General features: G+C 36.7%; 1 protein-coding gene across 4 annotated transcripts; it reads right to left on the minus strand.

Annotated features, from left to right (window-relative positions):
* Positions 1-4,298: 4,298 nt before the first annotated feature.
* LOC121727227 (ubiquitin carboxyl-terminal hydrolase 1) lies at positions 4,299-11,656 on the minus strand. Of its 4 annotated transcripts, none has more exons than XM_042114934.1 (10): positions 11,553-11,656; positions 11,104-11,364; positions 10,651-10,867; positions 10,167-10,374; positions 9,897-10,047; positions 9,365-9,482; positions 8,227-8,435; positions 7,326-7,486; positions 5,995-6,197; positions 4,299-5,266 (listed from the first exon to the last, which is right to left on the minus strand). In XM_042114934.1, the coding sequence occupies exons 2-10, from the start codon at positions 11,351-11,353 to the stop codon at positions 4,912-4,914; spliced, it is 1,872 nt and encodes a 623-aa protein (XP_041970868.1). In that variant the 5' UTR covers positions 11,354-11,364; positions 11,553-11,656; the 3' UTR covers positions 4,299-4,911. The 4 variants fall into 4 exon arrangements, with proteins under 4 accessions (XP_041970868.1, XP_041970870.1, XP_041970869.1 ...); XM_042114936.1 differs by having other exon boundaries at positions 10,651-10,840; positions 11,522-11,656; XM_042114935.1 differs by having other exon boundaries at positions 10,651-10,861; positions 11,522-11,656.
* Positions 11,657-24,957: the final 13,301 nt, after the last annotated feature.

Below are 24,957 nucleotides of genomic sequence, written 5' to 3' on the forward strand. Positions count from 1 at the left end.
AGCGCGCCTTTAGGCAAATTTTTTGGGCCCTTGGTTTTGGCGCCCCTAGAGGATGGCGCCCGTGTGCATTGCACACATTGCACATATGGTACCGGGGGCCCTGTGTAAACGCTCACTCGCGTCGTTACTGCCGCTGCCGCAGAAATATTCAGAAAAATATTGCCGGTAGAGTGAGGAGCAGCGGCAGTGACTGAATATAAACGTCCCTTAGATTGAAGGTACTACGTACCAACCAACTATACAAAAGTAAAAATATAAATAAAAAAATGTGGAAATAAGAAAAAAAATACTGTTGTCAATTTTATTCCAATTCAATTTACAAGATAGATAATAACATAATATTATTATGGTTTAAAATAACAAATAAAACTACTGACAAGAATTATACTTTTTCAAAGTTTTTTTGGAATGGCATCCTCAATAATATACAGCATTCAATAAACTAAGAAGCAAACACTTACTACTACTACAATAAAATGATACGATTTGATTCAGAGTAAAGACTCTATTATTTAGAAAGTTTAAGTGCCAATTTTACCAACACCTACTGGGGCTAACATTTTGTTAAAAAATCTCCTTCAATAATGCGAAGATTTTAACAGAAAGGCTATTATTAATAAGCCTGCTTGGTACACAGCACGGTTGTCTCTTTCGAACTTCGTTCATGTGAAAGAGAAGACAACATAATATTTTTTTAACATAACATTCGTCGCAAGTCATAACCTAGGCTGGCGCAAGAAAGATTTACCTATTCAAGGTACTTTGTACGTTTAAAAATTCATTACTTTTGATTAAAATTAGTAGAAACATAAACTTGATGTGTTGGCAACAATCTGGTGCTAGTGTAAACCGCAAAATACTTTCCACAATATGAAGTTACTTTTTCTATAAAATATTTTTAATTAAATTATTTGATATAATATGCAATAGTACAATATCACATTAGCATATTATCCTCCTTTAGCTAAAGCTGTAGTCATTAATTACTCCGAGTTTCGACAATTAATTCAATACAGATATCAACACACTTATGAGCTACACACTCACGAGGAAAATATTGCTAAAGAATGATTTTTTATTACTTAATTCATTTATTATTTAATAATACAACAAAAAACAGCTCAGTGCCAGACTAGTTTAATAAATGAATTACTCGTCAGAATTTATTAACGCAATAGTTAAAGCTTTTAAGCTTGTCTATGTATATTTTCATAAAATGGCCAAAATTATTCCTAGCCTGTCCATGATATAATTTGCATGTATTTTTTGTACACACATACATTTAATTAACAATAAAAAGCATAAAAAATGTCTAAAAATGTAACAGCCTCGTATAATATTGAGACGCCAACACAACGGCTTTTACTATTTAGGCCTATGTAATAAATATTTCAATATAATATTGAGACAGTGAAATAAATAATATCATGTCAGTTACGCTCATTTTAGGTAACTTTGAATTGCGGTTTAACTTTGAACAATACAATAATGTATTGTTCAAAGTTAAGCAATTCAAAGTTACCCAAAATGACTGTATGCCATCCATTTGATTCTACAGCAGGCTGATTCACAATTTTCGTTCGGCTCGGAATTCGAAAATTACCACGACGTTATTGGTCAACGATTGGCGCGGCACGCGTTTATTGGCTGTTGCGCATTTAAGTTATCATATCCGAGATAAATAACGTACATTGTGAAGCGAGCCTTAGGACTTATTATAATCCATAAGTTATGCTCGGTGTCTGAATAGACTTTATCGATAGATTTCGCTAGTTGTTCTGTTGCTGTAATGAAATGAAATCAGCTCAGAAGCCGAGCATTATAAAAAAGTTGAGATTTTACCGTAAAAATGTTTGCTACAAACAGATGCTGTGGTGGTGGACATTGGCTAAACCGACACACTTGTGAGCAGTGAGTTGGTAAATTCGAGACACGCGTGTACTATCACAGAAGTTGATTCATAAAGCTCGACAAGGCTATGAACGTGGCGAAAAATGGAACTAACGCTGCCATTATACTAAAACGTCATTTATGACAGTTCTCCTTTACCAGTAGCGCTCCTACCCACGTTCATATAAAGCCTTGTCGCACTTTAAGCAGATGGCGGGCCTACGTAATTAGCGTTATGTCAAATCCAGCCGACAGATCACGACTAAAAAGTGCGACAAGGCTTTAAATGAACGTGGGCGGAGGCGCTGCTGGTAAAGGAGAACTGTCAAAAATGGCGCTTTTGAACGATGGCAGCGCCAATCTTTTTTTCGCCACGTTCATTTGAAGCCGTCGAGCTCTAACATTAAATTGATATTACTCGACCAAATAAGGTAGGTCCGTCAACTGCCTATGAATAAATTTATTCGATGGTACAAGTGATGAACCACAATAATAATGTACAGCCAAGTGGAAAAACACAGAGTAACGTTTAAAAATATAGCCAATTATAAAATAATGACAAAACGAATTGTACCTTGTGCTAATAATATTTTACACCTGATTCAACTCTGTGTGATATAAAAATAGTCATTCATAAGAAACGCAAGCCCTTATAAATAATAAAACAACACATTTTGTATACAAACGCATAGCGGCTATAATCTGTCTTTTATATTTTTTATATATACACAGGGCTTATGGAATTGTATACAATTCGAGTGAATGCAATTACTTAAATTATATTTTATATACATTTCATAGTAATGATGCAAACTCACTGACGGTGTTTGTTCACTTCACAAAGTTCTTTCTAATGCGGTCTCTCCGAGTTGGCCCATGACGGACCAACACAAGTGATGACGAGCACATTCGTCTACTAGATTGCCCATGATCGACGTCGATTGTGCATGCTATAGACAGCTTCGCAATCATGGTTATCCGTCGTGGCCCAAAAAGGACAGAGACCTTAATATAAACTCTACCAAGAAAGGTGCACTTTACATATAAGTGGTAATACTGCATATCATTAAAAAAGCTGTTTCAATCAATACTTTAACAAACACACACTTAAAAATACAAAAAAGTATGAGATTTAAGTAATTTTGTTTTGTGACTCTATTCATTACGCGCAAATGACAATAGACAAATTTTGTTACACCAGATTTGCTTTAAAATTAAATTGGAGTTTTCGAGACCTGTTGATATGACATTTAAAGCTTTTTCAGCATCTAATCACATACTAATTACAATTCACATACAATTAAAATCGAGACACTCTAATAACCGTTTTAGTTATTAATGTCAGAAATTATTTGCGACACAAGAAATAAGCAAAAGAAATAGTTTATAATATTATATTCTAATCTTTTCGAAAAATACTCATCAATTATAGTTGATTACGGACAAATCTAATCTAATGTTGTATTGTCAATAAAATGGAATACATGGAGTATTAGAGTCAGTTCGCACAGGAACAAGACGAGACGTGACGCAACGATAATAATAATCATGGACGAAACGACGAAAAAGATTATATTTATGGCATTGACAGCCAACCAACTACATGAGGTTAAGCAGGGATAAGCATACTTTGAATTCTATCAACGAGATGTTCTTGTAAAGTGAAAAAAAACACAATCATTTTGAATGTCAAATTAAAATTGCATCGTAACGTGACGTTTTGTCTCGTTTCGGTGTGAACTACCCCTAAATGTAGGTATGTCAATTTTAACATTTTATATAAACTTTCAACGGGGTACACTTTTTAATAACATGTCATTTGTATATTGTCTGATTGATATATTTTTTTACAAATAGAATGAAATTGTGTGCTCCAACTTGTAAATATTCATTTTAAATAAACCATTTTGAAGGAAATCTTTTTATTATTCAACCATTTCCTTATATTTCACCTTCTACTTTAAACATTTGGGATGAAATGATTTTGTGAAAAAGCCAGCTTAGTTAGCATAATTTTGTTTCCAACTAAAGAATATGATCGATAACTTAAATATAATAATAGTACATACTAATTTACAATAGATATGTTCTTTTGGTGTTTAGGTTTCATTGTAAATTTTTGTAATAGGATATTAAAAAATACCACATATTACAATATTAAAATTTACCATTAAAGAGTTTCTTATTGCTTTATAATCCTTATTTTAAAGCTGCCATGATAAAGCTGAATCAATAACGTGCTTAAAGACATAAAGATGAAATTATTCACCAAAGCACAACAGGGGGGTGAGACAAAATCTTTTCGTTATCGCTTCGTTATAGCATCGCCGATGAAAATGTATGGTATTGACATAAGCGTTCGTTAATAATTTAATCGAACGTCAACGTCATATTAACGAACACTTATGTCAATAAGTATCATAAATAAATAAAAATAACGAAGCGAAAACGGAAAGATTTTGACTCACCCCCAGCTCTAAGTAGCATTAATGCAAATAAAAATACATATTTAATATTTATCTTTTTAACTGATTTTATATATATTTGTTACTGAGGCTATGCATTCAACCAGTGGAATTTAGTATGATCAACGATCACTCCAACCTTGTAGAGCGATTTTCAATATTTTTTGTCGTATTTACAAGTACGAGCATCGACGAATATTGATCTATAGATGATGTCTGATCTATTATTTATATCTAAATATACATTTGTAACACTTGTATTATATAGAATACCACCACAAACGTCTTTTAAGCCAAATTCAGATAAATCATAATAATCAATATATGAAGTTTGTTGAATGTTTACATTTACGTATTACACAATATTGATTCTGTTGATCGAGTATATTATCATAAAATATTATGTTGTGTCAAGAATTTTAAGGGTAAGTGTAGAAAGTTTATAATATTTTTTTGTAAGATTTGAATAATGGTCTGTCAATTTTCACAAATGTAAACATTCATCAATAATATCAGGAATATTATAGATATAAACCGGTATATACTTCATCGATCACTAGCCTACCTCGCTTTTCACATAGAACAAGAGGTAGGGTGTCGCGGCGGAGCGCATCTTGGGTTCCGCGGATAGTAGATCTTCAAACTCCTCGTCGGAGATGGGTTTGACGAGGTCGTCGTCACAGGCGAGCCAGCCGGGCTCCGGTCTGGGGCGGGGCTCGCAGCAGTCGCGGGCCGCGCAGCCCGGCGTCGGGCGCGGTCGCTGGAACAGCGTGCGCATGAAGCTGGAGCCGGTCTGTGCGTCGCCCGTGCGTCCGCACCGAGCGTCCGCGGCGCCGTCGCGAGCGTACGCCACGTAGTGACCGCCCGTCAGCGTCTGCCCGAGGTGCATTATCACCGCCCACAGGATGTATCTGAAAAGTTTAGCTTACCTAATTTCTCTTCTAAAATATTTGATAGAGGGCTCAGATCAGGGCCCAGTCTTAGTTATTAAAACGGGCTTACCTAGCAAAATATCATGACTTTTTCGTAAACATGTAGAATGAAGAAATAACATAATATTGAATCCACGATTAAATGTAGCCAAGGCTTGCAAGATTCACAGTTAAAAAAAATAAAGTCAAGTAGTATTAGTAAAAGCTACAAAGACGATTAGTAAATTATGTAAAACAATTACATGCTTTTAAATAACGACAAAGGACAAGGGGCATTTTTGTATAAGGGCTTGAAACGCTGAATAATTTATTGTATGTCGTAAAATCTCTAAAGCATGGGAGAAAAAAGTTAACTTTTCAAGCTACATTACAGATTACTGGGTACGATAATATTATCATATTGATTGACAACTCATTTATTACAATCGGATTAGTAGTAAAGGCACAATGCTAAAAAATATGATCAAATATTATAAAAATCAAAATCCTTATAATCTTCTTCTTTGGCCTTACTGTAGTAAGTTAAAAAAAATCGTAATATACTAGTAACTAGATGTTGCACGCAACTTCTTTGCAACAAAATTTGTTTATCGAGCGGGAATCATACATTTTTCCGCAATAAAAAATATCATATTATGTTACAATTTTGCTGCGTTACGGTCTGAATCGACCCTAATAAGAAAAATAATCATGAAAGCCCACAATACCTATGCGGCGCTGGCGTATCGGGCGCGCGTTTGGCGCACAGCTCGCAGAAGCACGGCATGAGGAGCGGCGTGGGCGCGTGGCGGGTGATCTTCTCCATGCCACCGCTGAACCGCTTCAGCTGCAGCACCAGCAGCCGCGGCAGACGCGAGTACGCCACGCTGCGCCGCGCCTCGTTGTAGCGGAGGCAGCGCTCGCACCAGTACTGGAAATGCAGTTAAGCTGCAGTTACACATGCTTATTTCAAGCACGCCGCATGCTTAAACCGAGCAAATGCTGATGAACGAGCATATGTGTCAATGCATTGCTTTAAATAAGCATGTTTATTTTGAGCATGCTCAAAATCGACCGGCGTGCGATTTTCGAGCATGCTACCTGCGGCGCGGGTGGCGGGGGGTGTGATTGTGGACAGGTTTGTGGTAGTATCGATCGAGTTTTTTCTTATAATAAGCATGCTTGTTAGAAGAAAGTGTATCGAGTTCAAACAGCATGCTTGTTTTAAGCATGCTAATAAGCATGCTGTTTTTGAGCATGTGTAACTGTAGCTTTAACTTTATTAACACGATTTTATTAGCATGGGCTGTATGTATCTAACAGAATCTTTGAGCATGATTGTTACCTATCTGCAGTAGTCTTAATTTATTCGAAACTTTGCATACATATTAAGAGCCAATGACAATGCAATAATTTATTAAAATTAAAAAATAATAATTAAAAAATAAGTGTGTTTTTTTAGTTTATTTTAACTATTATTTAAGCATACTATATTCATAATGTCTGGACTCTAGGGCTGGTATAAATAGTCAGTACTCAAGATGCATCTCGGTCTCAAGACACGGTTCAGGCTCTGTGATTGGTTGGCTGTCAAAATTTGGACCAATCACAGAGCCGAACTGCGTCTTGAGACCGGGTCGCATCTTAAGTACTGACTATTTATACCAGCCTTAGACTATCTATTCCCTAACTGCTAACAGTTCTATTCTCCTAACAAATTTACAGAATAATAAGGTGCTTACTCGAATGCTATAACATGGCAACTGTTTATACTCAAATTAATCATTACTTATCACACTCGAATAAAGCACTCTCGTACATAAAGACCCAACATACACTTCTAGCAAATGTGTGAGTGAAACTAGTGTTGGGTCATTTAATGAATTTCTGCCCTATCTGAGACTGGGCAGAAATAGAGTATATTGCAATGGAAGCGTCATGCTGTTGCACTAATGATCTTGGGTCATTTGTGCCAGAGCATGATGCTTTCATTTTCTGTATAAAATCCCACATCAATATCACATTCAAATCTGTTAGAATACAAGTTCCATGTAGGTACCTTATTTTGATCTCGTAGGTATTCGCTCGACAAGCAGGAGGCTTTGAATGGTTCCTCGGGGGTTTCCTCATCACCTACAGGTACACAGAGCTCGCAGACCGCCTGGGCCTTTTCCGTCACCGCCTCGCATTCCAGACACATCGTCCTCACTACCATTGTCCCTGGGACAGATAAAACAATTTTTTATTAAATTTTTGTTTGTGTTATGTTTGGAATGTCCACTAATGACGCTAAAATATTATTCATATTCAGCAATCATAAGTCAATTTGGCATTATTGATAGTATGGTTTAACACGTTCAGTGCCACCGACTCACCTGGATAGTTCCATGTAGAATATACCACAAGTATATTAAAAAATTAAAACACTGGAATTGATTGCAAAAAATGCGGTTTAAAATTGTCAACTCACTACTACTACTGTCCCCCGCGTTCCTTTAGAGTTAAGAACGATCGAAAAGCTCAAAATAGGAGGCATTTAGAGCGTTTTGATCGTTTTTAACGCTAAATGGAACGCAGGGAGAGCAGGTGTGACGAGACTGAACGCTGATTGGTGCTTTGAAATCTGTTCCATTTCAAGTTACTTTTAATTCGTAATTATTGTAAATAAACAATATTAACCTTGCAGTGGCCCTTCTTTTGTATTTTTTAGCATTTTAATAGAAAAATTTTCGTAAATGAGGAGCTGCCGAACAAAACCGGACAAGTCCATCAGAGTGCAAAAGTTTTTTTTTTAATCACTCTTGACCCATCTGCGTCAATTCCTATTAATTATTTAAATCAAAACCGGTTAATAAGGCTTTAAAAAGTCAATTTTCAAACAAATGATAATATTTGAGAAGCAGGTGAAGAAGGAGGAGGAGCTGGGAACATGCAATCCCTATTACACAGTTGAATTATACCTTCAAAGTCCTCAGCAACAAAATCCCACCCTGGTCTCGACCGCTCGTCCCGTTCTGGATCATGTGGTGAGGGTGCTCGTTCTTCTGTAGGCGAATTTCTCTTTTCACTCGCTTTTAACTCTTTACGTTTCTTCCATGACTTTCTCAAATTTCCCAGAGTCTTAGTACCACTGTCACCATCTAGATTCGATTGACGCCCAATCCCATTGCTAAAAAAATTTATAATTTTATTCATTTTAACTTCTAGCGGCCTGGTAATAGATAAATTATTTTTTTCTAATGACAGTCATATTATCAAGGCGAAAGTTTGGAACTATTTCTGCCTTACATGAACACTACTATACTGAATTTGACAAGGCATGCCGGGCTAGCACGGCCACCAGTAGAAATGTGAAAGTATAGACAAACTGTGGGGACAAACTTAAGGTGAAGTTCCGAGCTTATTTCGTTCCGAAAAATTCAATTAAAATGCCATTTTATGACAGACTATAGTCCTAAAAATTCAATGAATATCCTACTGTATGACATATATTATAGTCTGTCATAAAGTGGCATTTTAATTGAATTTTTGTCGATCGCGATTAGCCGCGGTAAAGATCGGAACGGCACCTTAAGTTTATGTCCATAGTTTGTCAATACTTTCGCATTTCTTCTGGTGGCCGTGCTAGCCCGGCTAGTAGAAGTTCAGGCTATGGTTTACATAAGGACGTGGGAGAATGGCTCTCCCACGTCCTTCGGCACGAATGGGCTGGCTCGACCGGATAAATACCACGGGCTCACAGAAAACCAGCGTGAAACCGGCTTGCGCTGTGTTTCGCCAAGTGAGTGAGTTTACCGGAGGCCCCCTACCCTATTCCCTTCCCTCCCCTATTTCCTTCCCTTCCCTTCCCTACCCTCCCCTATTCTCTCTTAAAAGGCCGGCAACGCACCTGCAGCTCTTCTGATGCTGCGAGTGTCCATGGGCGGCGGAAGTTCCTTTCCATCAGGTGACCCTTTTGCTCGTTTGCCCCCTTATTTCATAAAAAATAAATAAAAAAGCTACTCTTTAACCTGAAAAGTAACGGCCTTGTTGTTGTTGTACTGTTAGAACGTCTTTTTGTGTCAATTTGTACATTTTGAGTCATAAAAATTAACTTACGTATCGCCATTTTCGTGTAGTTGTAAAAGCGATGCCCTTGCGCTGAGAGCTCGACACGTTTCCCGTATGTTGTCTAGTATACACACAAGTAGTTCATGGGCATCCTGCTGTCGGTTCCCTGCAAGTAGGTAATAATTATAGGTATTAACTGTTATTATCAGGTACTGTTACTGGTATTACATAATGTTACAATCTTATAATCTTTATACATATTTGTGGCTGTATGGGAAAGTTAAGAGTGACATGGGCAACTTAAGAGCAAATTGATGATTAGTTAACAACTAATACCAAAATTCCAGTAGTCAGAGGTATGTTTTAACAAAACCTTTTTGTGGACAAGTGAGAGCGACCTCTTTAGCCAGTAAAGAGACTTGTTGTTTACAATTTGTCTACTTTACTACTAATTTACTGTTATGTCATTTAAATGTTTTAGCTGCCCTTTTAGTGAGAAAAATACCATACAGTCTATTCCACCATCTTGACAGTTATATTATTCATGCAATAAAGTCAGCTTAAACGAAATAACACTCACCTTCAAATGTGGAGTTTACATCTCTGAGAGCAGCCAAAAACGCGTCAGCCGCATAAGGTTCAGGTGTTGCGTCAGTTTGTCCGCTGTGAATACATTTGCTCTCAGCAGCTCGCAGACTCAAGTATGTTTCATGGAGTTTTTCTGTTGCTATCTGTTGACAAAGGCATATGTTATTTTGTTTATGCCATAAATAAAACTGTACAGCCTAAATGGCTGAAATATTAATCTTTATACATACAAAATAAGTAATTCGAAGATAACCTAATTTACCTGTATTTTACTTTTCCCAGCATTGTTATCTGACTGTCCGAGTGATAAGAGGTCCTTGCTACTCCAAGACCTTGTTCCCGATGATGCTAAGCCCACTGCACTGCGGCCGAGAGAAGAACTCTTTAGCCTTATGCTTCCTAACTTCTGTTCTACTCTGCTCAGGTCTGACACTAGATGGTGGAGATTATGGACAAACCTGGGTGCATACCTGGAATTCACATTAATATTATGTTCTATTATCAAATGTCATAAAAAAATATATATTTTGATGTAAATTTTACATATATAAGTACCAACAGAGAAATAGTTTCACAGGCGCATCAAGGATTTACATTATTTTGTCAGGTTATGTCCAGTCAATTCAAGAATAATAAATATGTTGGCTGATGTTCGCATAGCCTAATCAAATTATGTACGTCCCCGTCTGCCTATGAATCAATTTCTCTGACACAAAAACAGAAATAAATAAAAATTGCACTCTTACCGTAAAGTATAAAGGACACTGTTCAGAAAACATGTGTTTCCAAGATTGGAGAGGGTTGCAATGGGAGCCTTCCATTGTGGGTTCCCACCAAACTGAGTGTCTAATTGATGATAGCCATTCAACATGGCAGAGTTACTTAGTGGAGACTTACGCACTTCTAGCTTTACTTTATCGTAAGTATCTGTAACGGCTGCTGCTTTTGCCACAAAACCTGAAACTAGTTATACATTTCATATTTTTAATTACTTATAATAGTAATATATATATAAGTAAATAAGCATTCATTTATTTACTCTGATGGTAGAAGAATATTCAAAAGGTAAAGTACAAAAAAAACTCATTTTTTTAATGTAATTGTTACATTAGGAGCTAGTCAAACAGATATCCAATTCTGTAGGATTCAATTTGATATCTTATAGTTCATATAAACAAGAATAACATTGTCACATTTACCTGCAGAATTGGTAGGTTCTATCAATGGTTTCAGTTTCTTAGCTGCATTCACCGTGTTCGAGTATGTGCTATGTGGTCTCTTTTTTGGAGTATTTTCTTTATTGTCATTGAATGTCCAAGGATTTTCTTTTATCTGAACGGGCTTCTTGTTTTCGTTGTTCAAATTTGTTGCATTATTTTTATTTAGTGAAAGTGAAAATTTAGTTTTGTCAACCCCTTTTTTCACTTCTGTAATTGAATTAACTGGCATCTTCAGGATACCTAAAATATGGAAAGCGTTAAGTATTAATTATTTTTAATAAGGTAGGTATCTAATTAGAAAAGCAGGAATATATTATTACCATTAATTACTTCATGAATTTCCGTCTGATAAACATTATGTTAATGAATATTTGTGGTACATATATAGTATACTTACACCCAATTTATAGTAACGCACATTGACTTACATTATCTGGTATAAGGCAATGTATTTCCATGAACGAAAAATACTACAATAAACAGAAATTGGTAAAAAACAGCGGTGGCTAACCCCATTTGTGATGGACGGCCATGTTCATAGACACAGATTACTATGTTCATAGACCACAGATTACTAGTATATATCATAGACAATCCGCTATGTCTAAATCGAAGTCATAAACATTTTTTAAGGCTAACGAAACTTAAGCAAAGAAATAATTATGTGTTCAGCTCAGCCGTTCATTTTTCTAGTTTTTCTAATTAAGAAAATTATCCTAGCCCCTAAATTAAAATTTATTATAGGCCTCTTGGATATCTCTAATGGCCCCTCTTCAAGATGGGCCAGCGCTGGGCGATCGAATGGCGCATGCGATGGCTATGCAATGGTCGCAACGCCCCTACATGATGGCCGTGTTCAGTTGTGATCTAAACGTCGTTCAAGATAGACGTGTAAGCATTAGCCATTGCGGCAATGCAAAACATGCATTTTTAATAATTTATGACTTCACCAGATGACCCGGTAAACTTCGTATGACCTTCCCTCCTAATATGAACCTTCTCTTGAATTCTACGAATAATCATTTCGAGCCTAAAATTAAAATAATGGTTTATGGTAGTGATAATGATGATAATGATGAATGTAATAATAGCATAATATACTTTCCGTTCTTAAAACAACGCTGAAACTCCCAAACTTGGATCTTTAAAAAGTCAGGAGTTATGTATTGTATAAGCTATTATTATTGTAAAGTTTCATTAAAATTCGTTCAGTATTTTTTGAGTAAAAGAGTAACAAACATCCATACAAACGTTCGCCTTTATCATATTGATTAAGGCGAACGTTTACGCTACATTCATTATGAGACCACGTACTCGTCATTTTGAATGAAATTCGTAAATTGTAATACGAATTACGACATCCTCGCTCGACTGCAGCCGGGCATCGACTGTCGTATCGCCAACGTGTAGAGGCGTACCGCTATCGCTGGGCCATCATCCTTTGATGTGCGGCCGAAAAACCGACACCGCCGCCATTCCACGGCCAGAGCTGGCGCCATCGACCATCCTACGCCACTACGTCCTCCCCACGCTGGGCCATCGTGATGGCCCACTACGCTGGCCCATCGTGAAGAGCCGCAATAAAGTTCACTCGGCGTAACTTGGCGGTAGCGGTCATTGACACCCTGTCAAAAACTTGTCATTTTCTATATAAACCGCGATTGACAATAAGGTGTCAGATGTTGTCAATCGCGGCTTTGTATAGAAAATGACAAGTTTTTGACAGGGAGTCAATGACCGCTACCGCCAAGTTACGCCGAGTGAACCTTAGTGGCGCGGCGAGTGGCAGATTCAGGCAACGTGACACGTGGGTGTCAGAGTGCGATCAGCTGTAAAATACCAAAGAGAATGTCATATACTACGTAACAAGAGGTCGGACTCAGAAGAAAAAAAAATTAACATTATTTTTTTAAATTGAAACTAAAGTTAAAATTTTTAAGTGCAAAACCTTCCACTCTAAACATACCAACAATTAAAAAAAAAAAAGAAATGAGCTCAAATAAATGTTTTATTTCAATAAAAATTATTGTACATAGCTAAATAAACACAAAACAATAAAACAGATTTAATCCACAAGGTTTAGGCAACAAATCCGTCCCCTGCGTACGCTCCGATTCCGATCCAGTGGACACGCATCTTTATACATACACACATAAGTATTATTACTTTGTTTTGTTACACCCTGTACATACGACAGCTGAAATCTATCGCATGGGCTCAGGCCAGCTGTATACCACCTCACTTGATCAGAGGATTTTCCCTTAGTGGCCGCACCTCTCATAATCCCATACCTTCCTTCTCCTCCCCCTTAAATCTCCTTAACAACCATTGCCTGCAGACTAAAATGTTGCAAACTAGTACAGGGACCTAAAAATCTGAAATTAATGAAAAGTTTTTCATTTACTACATTTCCATACATAAATTATTATAGTTAATAACCTTAACGTGCAATTAATTACTACAATAAATCAGTAGACACATTTCAACATTTTCGAAATTAACTGCATACATACTGATACATTATAATATTTTCCATGAAATAATAATCTATCTTTTTCATATATTATAGTTTAAGTTGCATGGGCGTACCCAGGTTCTGGGTCAGGGGGGGGGGGGGGGGGGGGGGGGAAATTACCCAGGTTCTGGGCCAGGGAGGGGCAAATTACGCAGATTCTGGGCCAGGGGGGGGGGCAAATCAGATTTTTTATAAGCTAGGTGTTTATAAATAATAAAAAAATAATAATTTTTAGTTGTATTGCAAACAAATGGCAAAAATTCGTTATTTTTATAGATGAAAGTACTAGATAATATAATTAGTAGGGACGTCAACATGATCCAGGGGGGGGCAGCTGCCCCCCCCTGCCCCCCCTCGGTACGCCCATGTTAAGTTGTAAATTATTATACAAATATGCCAATAATCACTATGACATACTTTGTATTAGAACACAGTATGACATAGTTATGTTTTGCTTCAATTTATCAATTTACGGTTATATTTACATTTTACAATGGCTCACCTTTCGTTTTTTAATAATAATCCACTAATTTAAAATTTTTGAAAGAGTTGCTACAAAATAATTTTCACTAACTGAAAATCGAACTTTGAGTTTTAAACTTCTTCTTCGTCTTTTTATCAACCAAATACAGTCGATCTTGCTTAAAAATTGTGCAGATTATCCAACTTACTTTAGGTGCTACGTTTAAATTTGGAACCCAATTTTTTTTTGTTCGAAAGTTTCACCCACCTGTAAAATACGGTTATAGTTAAAACTTAAAAATATGAAAACACGTTAAAAACGTTAAAAAGTCCTCTGAATAAGGAAAATATTATGGGCGGTACGAGGTACTGTTGTGTTGTAAGGTGCAAAAATTCCCAATCTCGGATTCGTGAATTAACGTTTTATTCGTTTCTGAGACGGAATTGGGAAACGTATCGAAATCAACATGCCGATTATTAATCATGCTTAAATTTAAATCTCGCATGAATATTTCTAAAATATCACGTGCAAGTTATTTTTAATATCATTGTTTTATGTATACCTAATAATATATCGTAATTGAAAAAACGATAACAATAAATAAAATTATTGTCGGTTCAATATTTATTATTAATTCTTTCAATATTCACTTTCGCATTTATAATATTATCATATTAATATAGGTACTAATTACTGATATTACTAATTTACTAATAATATTATAAGTGCGAAAGTGTGTCTGTCTGTTACCTCTTAACGCCTAAACTGCTGAACAGATTTTGCTGAAATTTGGCATGGATAACTCCATAGTATATTCTTAGTCCCGAAAAAGGACATAGACAGTGGCGTAACTATAAGATCCGGCGCCCGTGGCAAATTGATGGGGCTCTATCAGTAAAAATCGTCACGTTTATAATATTGTATAATATTGTATATATTATGTACTTAAAATTTTTTGCCCATTTGGGTCGGGGGCCCGTGGCATTTTGCCAGCCCTATATTTACGCCACTGGACATAGGATACTTTTTGTCTCGGGAAAATGTACGGTTCCCGAATCCCGCGCGGTTACTCCGTTGTGCAAGAGTTACGGCACAACGGAGTTGCGGGCGTCATCTAGTAAATTAATTATATTACATATTAATTTCATAAAAATCAAAGAAAAATTTCTTTGATAATGAAATACATCTGCATTTTACGTTTTTATTTTGCATGTATGGTTGAAAAGTTGCTGAAAATATATTTGTTTAGATTATTCAATACATAGCTCCACTTTCACGTCGTACAGTCGATTACCTACTCTGGTCTGTGGTATTACTTTTACACGGATGATTTGTTCTCCATCATCATGGATTTCGAAGACTTCATGAACATGATTGCTTTGGAATTAGTTTTTGTTCTATAATTTTTAATTAGGTAAACAACCTGTTTTTAGTAATAAGTAATAAGTAATAACTAAGAAGATGACCTTACAAATAAATAAATACAAAGTAAAAAATTATATTCAATGAATTTGAAAGAATATTTCATGATCGTTTATATTTAAGTAAGTAAGTAAATATAGCTTTCGATAAGTACTGATTTTCCGCGGAAAAAGTTTGCGGAAATATTATGAAGTCCACAATCAATAATAATTTGGCTCATTAATTTTTATTGTGCTAAAAATATAAACAATTACCAAAAAAGTGCAGTGACTTATATTCAGAGAATCATAATATTATGAGAAAAGCGCCCGTGAGTTTCCGCCGTCAACCGACCCGCGGCGTTGCCGTAGCTTAGCAACGATATCCAAGAGACAGCTTAGAGGTCTATAGAGGTCTATAGCAATAATATTATTTTTAACGCTTGTTAGTAGTTTGGTTAGTAGCATTTGCAAACGCGCGACTGTAGCACAACTGCAGTAGCGTTGCAAATGCGAAACTGTGTCGTGGACCGTGGACCGTGGTCCACCGTCCACGACACAGTTCGAAAGGTACCGTATCTAAGCGAGGTTGAAAATAAGTAATTATGTCAAAATGCTTAGACGAATTTTGCAAAAAAACTCGATGTCCCTGGATCTCACTCAATTATTATTGTTGGCGCATTCGATTGGAATTTGGTTACATTTTCTCGTGCGGGCCTCGGTTTCCGAAATAATCGTAGTTCACAGTGCTAGTGTAGCCGAAGAGGCGCGGCACTGAAAACACCATCATTTCATTGGTGCATTGTGTCGAGCTCATCAATCATAGTACTGATAACGAGAAAAAGCCGATGTAGGTAATACATAGACTTATAATAATATTATATACCTACTGTCGTAATGTAATGAGAGCGATATACCTAACACAAATCATAATATTGCAATTTCAGAATAAAATACCGTATGCAATATGATTGTAAACTAACATATTGAGTTTCAAAGGTCAGTATTTCGGTTCGGTCAGTTGTCGGTCAGATTTTAATTTATAAATATTATGAAGTAATTTATTTTTTATGTAACCTATAAGGAAAGCATTATCGTTCTACGATTAATACGTAATTATTTTATACGTGGGAGAGCCATGCTTCGGCACGAATGTGCCGGCTCGACCGGAGAAATACCACGTTCTCACAGAAAACCGGCGTGAAACAGCGCTTCCGCTGTGTTTCGCCGAGTGAGTGAGTTTACCGGAGGCCCAATCCCCTACCCTATTCCCTTCCCTACCCTCCCCTATTCCCTTCCCTTCTCTTCCCTACCCTCCCCTATTACCCTATTCCCTCTTAAAAGGCCGGCAACGCACTTGCAGCTCTTCTGATGCTGCGAGTGTCCATGAGCAACGGAAGTTGCTTTCCATCACGTGACCCGTTCTATTCCCCCCTTATTTCATTAAAAAAAAGTCATTTTTTTTCTAGATTAAAAAAAAGTCAGTAGAGGCGGCAAAAATTTAATACCTAGCCTACTGGTGGCAAATTTGTAAATCCGCCACTGGTTGTGGACGTGCCGCTGCCGCGTGCGACCAGTGGCCGACCACAGAATTGACCACAGACCACAGTGTATTTTCATATTATAACATAATATTATTATTTACATAATATCACGTTTGCATCGCGTTTACATGGCGTTTGCATCGCGACTGAATGGGCGCCATGTGTGTTACGAATTTTACCTAAGTAACTAGTAGGTGCCCCTCCTTCAATAAATATCTAAGTACTAGCTGATGACGCCCGCAACTCCGTTGCGCCAAAACTTGTTTATCGCGCGAGAACCGTACATTTTTCCAGGACAAAAAGTATCTTAAATGTCCTTTCCCGCTACTCAAAGTATCTCCATGCCAAATTTCAGCAAATTCGGTTCAGCAGTTTGAGCGTGAAAAGGTAACAGACAGACAGACAGGCAGGCAGACAGACAGACAGACAGACAGACTTACAGACGGACAGACAAACAGACACACTTTCGCACTTTTGATATTTGTATGGATATGGATAAGACGACGCACTTTAGAGTTATATAATATTATTATTTATTTTCCACCCAAATTTCGAGCTAAGCTCGGTCTTCCATGATGTTAAATGCCAATAATAGAGTAATTATTCTAATTCGCTTGTACCTACCGTCTTGTGTGGCAAATGCAAATGGCGCCAATTCCGACAGAGTCAATATTGAAGGGGAAATGAACCCACCCATATCGGTTACAGGCCGAAACGGGCGCGGGCCGATTTCATTACGATTTCACTAATTACCTCTATTAGCTTTTGGCCGAGAATTAAGGTAAGTAAGTAAATTGTGGTAAAGGTCGGAGATCTATGTTTCTATTTCACTACATTTTTTTGCTTTAATCTGACCAAAATATTTATAGAAATGCTACCCAACCTAATAAATACTTTTGTATTTATCATAATATTTTGTACAAAATTACTATAGAGTAAAGAGACTGTAGCATTTTTCTTCGTAGTAGTACCGTACCGTTCGTAGTACAACCGGGTGACCTACGGGCTACGCTACGCGTACCTACGTAGCAAGTAGGTACATAATATAACATACTTAGGGCCTGTTTCACCACTTCCTGATAAGGCTATCCACCAATTAACTTGACAGATCAAGTATGGAAAATCTGTCAAAAAAGTTGTGAATAGCCTATTCGGCACTTTATCAGAAAGTGGTGAAACAGGCCCTTAACATTGCATAATATCTTAGACTTAGTACAAACTATTTTTTTATGAAATAAGGGGGCAAACGAGCAAACGGGTCACCTGATGGAAAGCAACTTCCGTCGCCCATGGACACTCGCAGCATCAGAAGAGCTGCAGGTGCGTTGCCGGCCTTTTAAGAGGGAATAGGGTAATAGGGGAGGGTAGGGAAGGACTTGGAGAGGGTAGGGAAGGGAAAAGGTTAGGGGATTGTGCCTCCGGTAAACTCACTCACTCGGCGAAACACATCGCAAGCGCGCGAAACACAGCGCAAGCGCAAGCGCAAGCGCTGTTTCACGCCGGTTTTCTGTGAGCCAGTGGTATTTCTCCGGTCGAGCCGCCCATTCGTGCCAAAGCATGGCTCTCCCACGGAAAGAAGAAACTAAGAAATATAAGTAAGTACTAACTAATAAATTTTTATCAAATCAAATTAATCATCTCCAAAATAAAAATAACTAACTAATATCATTATTCATTACTTACATAATTGAATTTTAAATAAGTATTAACTTTTTCAAGTCAAATATGTAGAAATAAAACTTTTATTTCGCATCCATAAAAATATAAGCTTTGACCCAAAAATAGTAACTCAAGTCAAGGGTTAGATTACGAGTTCAGATAACTAATTATCTAAACGACATTGTCGTAACTCGTAAGCTATAAATCAGATAAATGGTTTACGGCAGCGCCTGTGCTTGATGTTCTATAGGTTTCTATTAGCATATTGCTTTACATCGATACAGTAGGCCGGCTCTGGGCTTGAATGAATACAGACTAGCTACTAGTAGACATTATCACCCATATAATATGTGGCATAATACGTGGGCACGAATATGTGGCAATATGTGGCATAATACGTGGGCCGGCTCGATCGGAAAAATACCACGGGCTCACAGAGAACCGGCGTGAAACAGCACTTGCGCTGTGTTTCGCCGAGTGAGTGAATTTACCGGAGGCCCAATCCCTACCCTACCCTCCCCTGAGTCCCCTATTCTCTTCCTAATTAATTACCCTTGCCTACCCTATATCCTGTTAAAAGGCCTGCAACGTACCCAGGGCTGTAGCTAGCTATAACAGCCCTGGGTACCTTGCAGGCAGGCAATGCTGCCCTACCTACAATTTGACTCTAGAGTCAAATTTTAGGTAGGGCAGCATTGGTTAGCATAGGTAGGGCGGAAGTAAAAAATAATCATAATAATTATTATTTATCTATCCTCGGAGCATGGGCTCCTAAATCAATACAATCACCATATTGTATACATATGTATTTTTAAGGAAGGGCATTGTGATTTTAAGTTAGGGCATTGTCCCTCAATGATTATGCCCCCCCCTAGCTACGGCCGTGAACGTACCTGCAGCTTTTCTGATGTTACGAGTGTCCATGGGCGACGGAAGTTGCTTTCCATCAGGTGACCCGTTTGCTCGTTTGCCCTTCATATTTCATAAAAAAAAAAATTACACATTGAATAACTTTTCAAGGTTCATTGTTTTTTTGTCGTGTGACATTTCAATTTGTCCTGTTTCCTGGTTTATTTCATAAAAAATATTAGTTACGATAAAATAATTATTGGTACATATAATATTATTACTAGTTCATCCCCATTCCCCGCAAATCTGTTGCGCAGAAACTAGTTTATGTAAAGTATGTTTTTAGGGTTCCGTAGCCAAATAGAAAAAAAACGGAACCCTTATAGATTCGTCAGGTCTGTCTGTCTGTCTGTCTGTCCATCCGAATGTCACAGCCACTTTTCTCCGAAACTATAAGAGCTATACTATTGAAACTTGGTAAGTAGATGTAGTCTGTGAACCGCATTAAGATTTTGATTGTCGGTCGCGCGCTGTAAAGATTAGAACGGCACCTTTAGTTTATCTTCAATGTTTATCTATACTTTCGTATTTCTACTGTAGCCATGCTACGGGTGCAGATGTTAAGTTGGAAGAAGACAAATATATCTAAGCAAACCGTATTTAAATCGGATCAGTAGTTTTGGTGTTAAAGTAAAAAGTTTGATACAAAACCTTACCCCCTCTTTTGTTCTCTTAGAGGAGTGGGGGGATTTTTTTTACACCAGGTGTTAAGTTAGAAGAAGACAAAATATATATCTAAGAAAACCGTATTTAAATCGGATCTATAGTTTTCGTGTTAAATTAAAAAGTTTGATACAAAACCTTGCCCCCTCTTGTGTCCCCTTAGAGTGTTAGGGGGGGGGAGTTTGATACAAAATCTTGCCCCCTCTTTTGTCCCCTTAGAGGGACTTTTTTTTTACACCAGGTGTTAAGTTGGAAGAAGACAAATATATCTAAGAAAACCGTATAATTTAAATCGGATCTGTAGTTTTCGTGTTAAAGTAAAAAGTTTGATACAAAACCTTGCCCCCTCTTGTGTCCCCTTAGAGTGTTAGGGGGGGGGAGTTTGATACAAAATCTTGCCCCCTCTTTTGTCCCCTTAGAGAGGTGGGGGGAAAATTTGTGTACATTAGATGTTAAATTGGAAAATACAGTAAATAATATGAAGTAAGTTCTTTAAAGAAAAAGTTTGATACAAAATCTGACCCCCTCGTTGGTCCCCTTAGAGGGGGGGGCGGGAATTTATACACCAGATGTTAAGTTGGAAGAAGACAAAATATATCTGCGAAAACCGTATTCAAATCGGATCAGTAGTTTTCGTGTTAAAGAAAAAAGTTTGGTACAAAATCTTACCCCCTCTTTTGACACCTTAGAGAGGTGGGGGTAAAAATTTTTATACACCAAATGTTAAGTTGGAAGAATACAAATATATCTGCGAAAACCACATTCAAATCGGATCAGTCGTTTTCGTGTGATGCTGGAACAAACATACAGACAGACAGACAGACAGACAGACAAAAAACTAATCACAGTTTTGGCTTCTATAGCGATGTAGTAACAGCCCGCGCTTATTATTTTTTTAATATCTTTAATGTACAGAATTGTCATTTCTACAGTTTTATTATATGTATAGAGTATAGATAAGTTCTGAAATAATTAGTAAAGCTGAAGTTGAAACTTTATTTCATTGATTATTATTCAAGTACAGTAAATACTACAATCTAATTCGGTGTGGCTGTTATGTCTGTACTAAATCAATTATGTAGTAGATAAAGTAATTAATATTTGAAGTTGGCCAACTGCTCTTATTTCAATTAATATAAGCTAATTTGTATGCTGCGGGCGTAACAAGTTATAGCAATATTCCAACCCATGAATAATTACTAGCTTTCAGTTTGGCGCAAACGGGCCACAAGAGCAGGTCGCATATTATTGCATATGATTCCTTAATTTTCCAGAAGTGAGCGAGGTGACAATATGATAATTAAGTATATTGTTTGAACACTGACAATCATGTTAGCTTTCGAGGCAAAAAAAAAAAACTATGTCAAAATCGGTGCACCAGTTTGAATGCTAATTGTGCTAATGTTAAGTACACACAGACAGCAATGTAGATTTGTAAATCCTATTATTTGTTAACCATATGTCAATCTGCCGTTATGGATTAAATTATCTTAAATTATACAAAAAAACTAAGTCCAATAATAATAGTTAATATTACATTAAAGTCATCATTTCATCGTTTTTCAGACTACAATACCAAAATCCAGAAGTATGAGAAACGGGATTGAAGGCCCTAAACAAACTAATCAGCAAACGTATACATTCAAATTATAATAAACATCGTTTGGACATTATTGAAATTAAAGGCACATACTAGAAGTCTGGGAGTTTCAACAGAGACAACAAAGACCTTCGAGCTGAGACCTTCGAGAGGACGTGGATAGAGGGCTGCGAAACTGCGAAAAGGACGAGCCGTAATAGGCAAGAAATACTATCAGATTTTCATAAAAACCTTTATCAGTCAGTATATAGAGAACCTTCAATACGAGAGACCCAAATAATATAACCAACTACAGACCTATAAGCCTGTTACCGATATGCAAGTTGTTCCTAGCAATAATAGAAAAAAGAATCCGATGTAAGCTAGCTAGCTTACCAACCTAAAGAACAGGTTTTAGGAGGGGGAGGGGTTCTCTACCGTTACGATATTCACTGTATTGAAATGTTTATCGAAAAATATATACTTAGTAGCCGTTTTGGAAAAAGTTATAGGAAGCCTTAGTTAAAAAAGAGTCGGCCTTAACATCAACAATTAATATTTGAGCCACTTAAGATTTGCTGATGACATTGTCCTGCTTTCTGAAAGTTTAAACCAACTACAATCAATGGTTAATGCTCTACATGTTGCAAGTCTACACGTGGGTCTTGAAATGAACCGTAATAAAACTTGTATTATGACCAACTCTACCAGAAAGCCTACATTCGAAATAAAGCGCTGGATTATGTCGATGCCTATGTATATCTGGGTAAGCTTATCTCTTTTCACAAAGAAAGAAATGAACAAGAAGTGGAGAGAAGAAGTGCATTAGCCTGGAAGAAATTATGGAGCTTAAAAGAAATATTAAAGAGCGACATGCCGACAGTAATTAAACAAAAAATAATGAACGTGCATTCTCCCTTTACTAACATACGCTAGTCAAACATGGCCATTTACTTACCGCATAAAGTCAAAAATAAAAACATGGCAAAGAAGTATGGAACGAAGCAAACTTAAATAAAAAAAATACAGAGGATCCCACATAGAATGATAAGACAGAGAACACAATTAACCGACGCTCTGACCTTCTGTAAAAACTCAAATGGCGTTGGGCGGGTTATGTGGCTAGATAACAGACGGTAGTTGGACTCACAATAATATCATGGAGCGGACTACCAGGTGCCAGAAAAAGAGGTCGACCACAAGTCGAGCGACATGTAATTGGTCAGACGATGTTGTACAAGTGGCCTGGAGGGACCTTCGAATGAGGGGTTCTTACTTTAACAGATATATTTTAATTTCTCTTAATTATGTTACTTTTTGTAGTTTTTAAGAAATAAATAAAAAAAAAAGACTTTTTTATTTTTATTTATTATTTATTAAATGCATCATAACATCATACAGCGCATCATTACAGTGGTAATGTAATGTAAGTAGTAACTAAAGGTTTTGGAAAAAAAACTTTAAAAATTAAGAGCAGACTTTGTGACCTCTTTTTCTCAATATCTTATAACCGTAACAGATTTATAAAGTTTTATAAATTTGCATCCACTTAACAATTCGTTTGTAACTGAATAAAAGTATTTAAATTCTTTAAATTTTGTTAATCATTCAGTTACCCTTTGAATGATATTAAAATTTTGTATCATCTAATATAAAATCTTATATTTAAAATTCTCGTGTCACAATGTTAGGCCGCGAACTCCTCCGAAACGGCTTTACTGATTTTAACCAAATTCTATATGCATATTCAGTGGATCTGAGAATTGGCTACTAGGTACTTTTTATATTGATAAGTGCATATTTTGTTGAATAAATAATAGTAAATTATTACAACTCGAGACTGACGGCGACCATTGTTTACATGCTACGGAATAGCGATGGACGTTGCCATCGTGACATACTTATTTAGTCACTTCGATAAAATAATACGGGCAAAATACTTTATATGGCAAAAAATTCTCATGTCACGGGGTGCGTGGTTGAACTCCTCTGAAACGACTCGGCCGATTTTCGTGAATCTTAGCGAGCATATCGGCTAAGGTTGAGAATTGTACAACATCTACTTATTATATTGATAAGTGCATATTTTGTTGAATAAATAATAGTAAATTATTACAACTCGAGACTGACGTCGACCATTGTTGATGCGGCGGGATAGCGATGGACGTTGCCATGGTGACATACTTATTTAGTCACTTCGATAAAATAAGTAATATGGGCGAATTACTCTATATGGCAAAACAACGTTTGCCGGAGCAGCTAGTAATATTATATTAAACGGTATAATCAAATGCCATATAGATATTATTATACCTACAGCTGCTGGTAACATAATATTGTAATTTAAATTTGTTGTAAGTAATACAAGTATTAGGCATAACTCTCAAGTATTATTTTAACAACTTTACACACACACTGTAAATACTGCACGTACAATTAAAAGTAAACCTACTGATTTTAAATAGTCAAACATAACACAAACTACCTTATATTTTTAAAATATCTAAGTAAAGCAGGTGAGAAACAGTTTTCTGAGTGAGAAAAAAAAGAAAACGTTTAGGAACAAAGAGTCCGGACGGTCTTCCTTTATCCCGTGTTTTTGCTTTGTTCTCGGCAGTAACTTCAGCTTCATCGCTAAAGGAGGGTGGATTATGATAATCCTAATATTCTATAACAAGAAAACAAAACTCTGTTTCGACAATCTTATTGATTCTTGGAAAAAAACTTTTAAATAGATTTCCTAGAGGTTTCGTTTTGGAGGTCCCCTGACAAAGTTCTAAGCGATTTATACCCCACAAGCTGTTACACACCATTTCTTCGGGCGGGCATAATTAGCTATCCCTCAGGGCTAAGTGATTTATTCGTATAAAACGTGTAGATTATAGGTGAGCCCTTGAAACAGGGTTTTACATTATTTATTACAGGTCATGTATCTTTTTACGCAGGTGCTTGATTCAATTTTTTCGCAAATCGCCTTTCTATGGAAAATTACGCCGGCCATAGTTCTAGTTTTAGTCCATATTGGGTACGGGATAGGAGTTAGAGTTACGTAGTAACTATGTTTGTGCGTTGATGATATGGGTGACACATTATAATTGACA

This window comes from Aricia agestis, chromosome 5 (assembly GCF_905147365.1).
Source record: "Aricia agestis chromosome 5, ilAriAges1.1, whole genome shotgun sequence".
NCBI classification, from domain to species: Eukaryota; Metazoa; Arthropoda; class Insecta; order Lepidoptera; family Lycaenidae; genus Aricia; species Aricia agestis.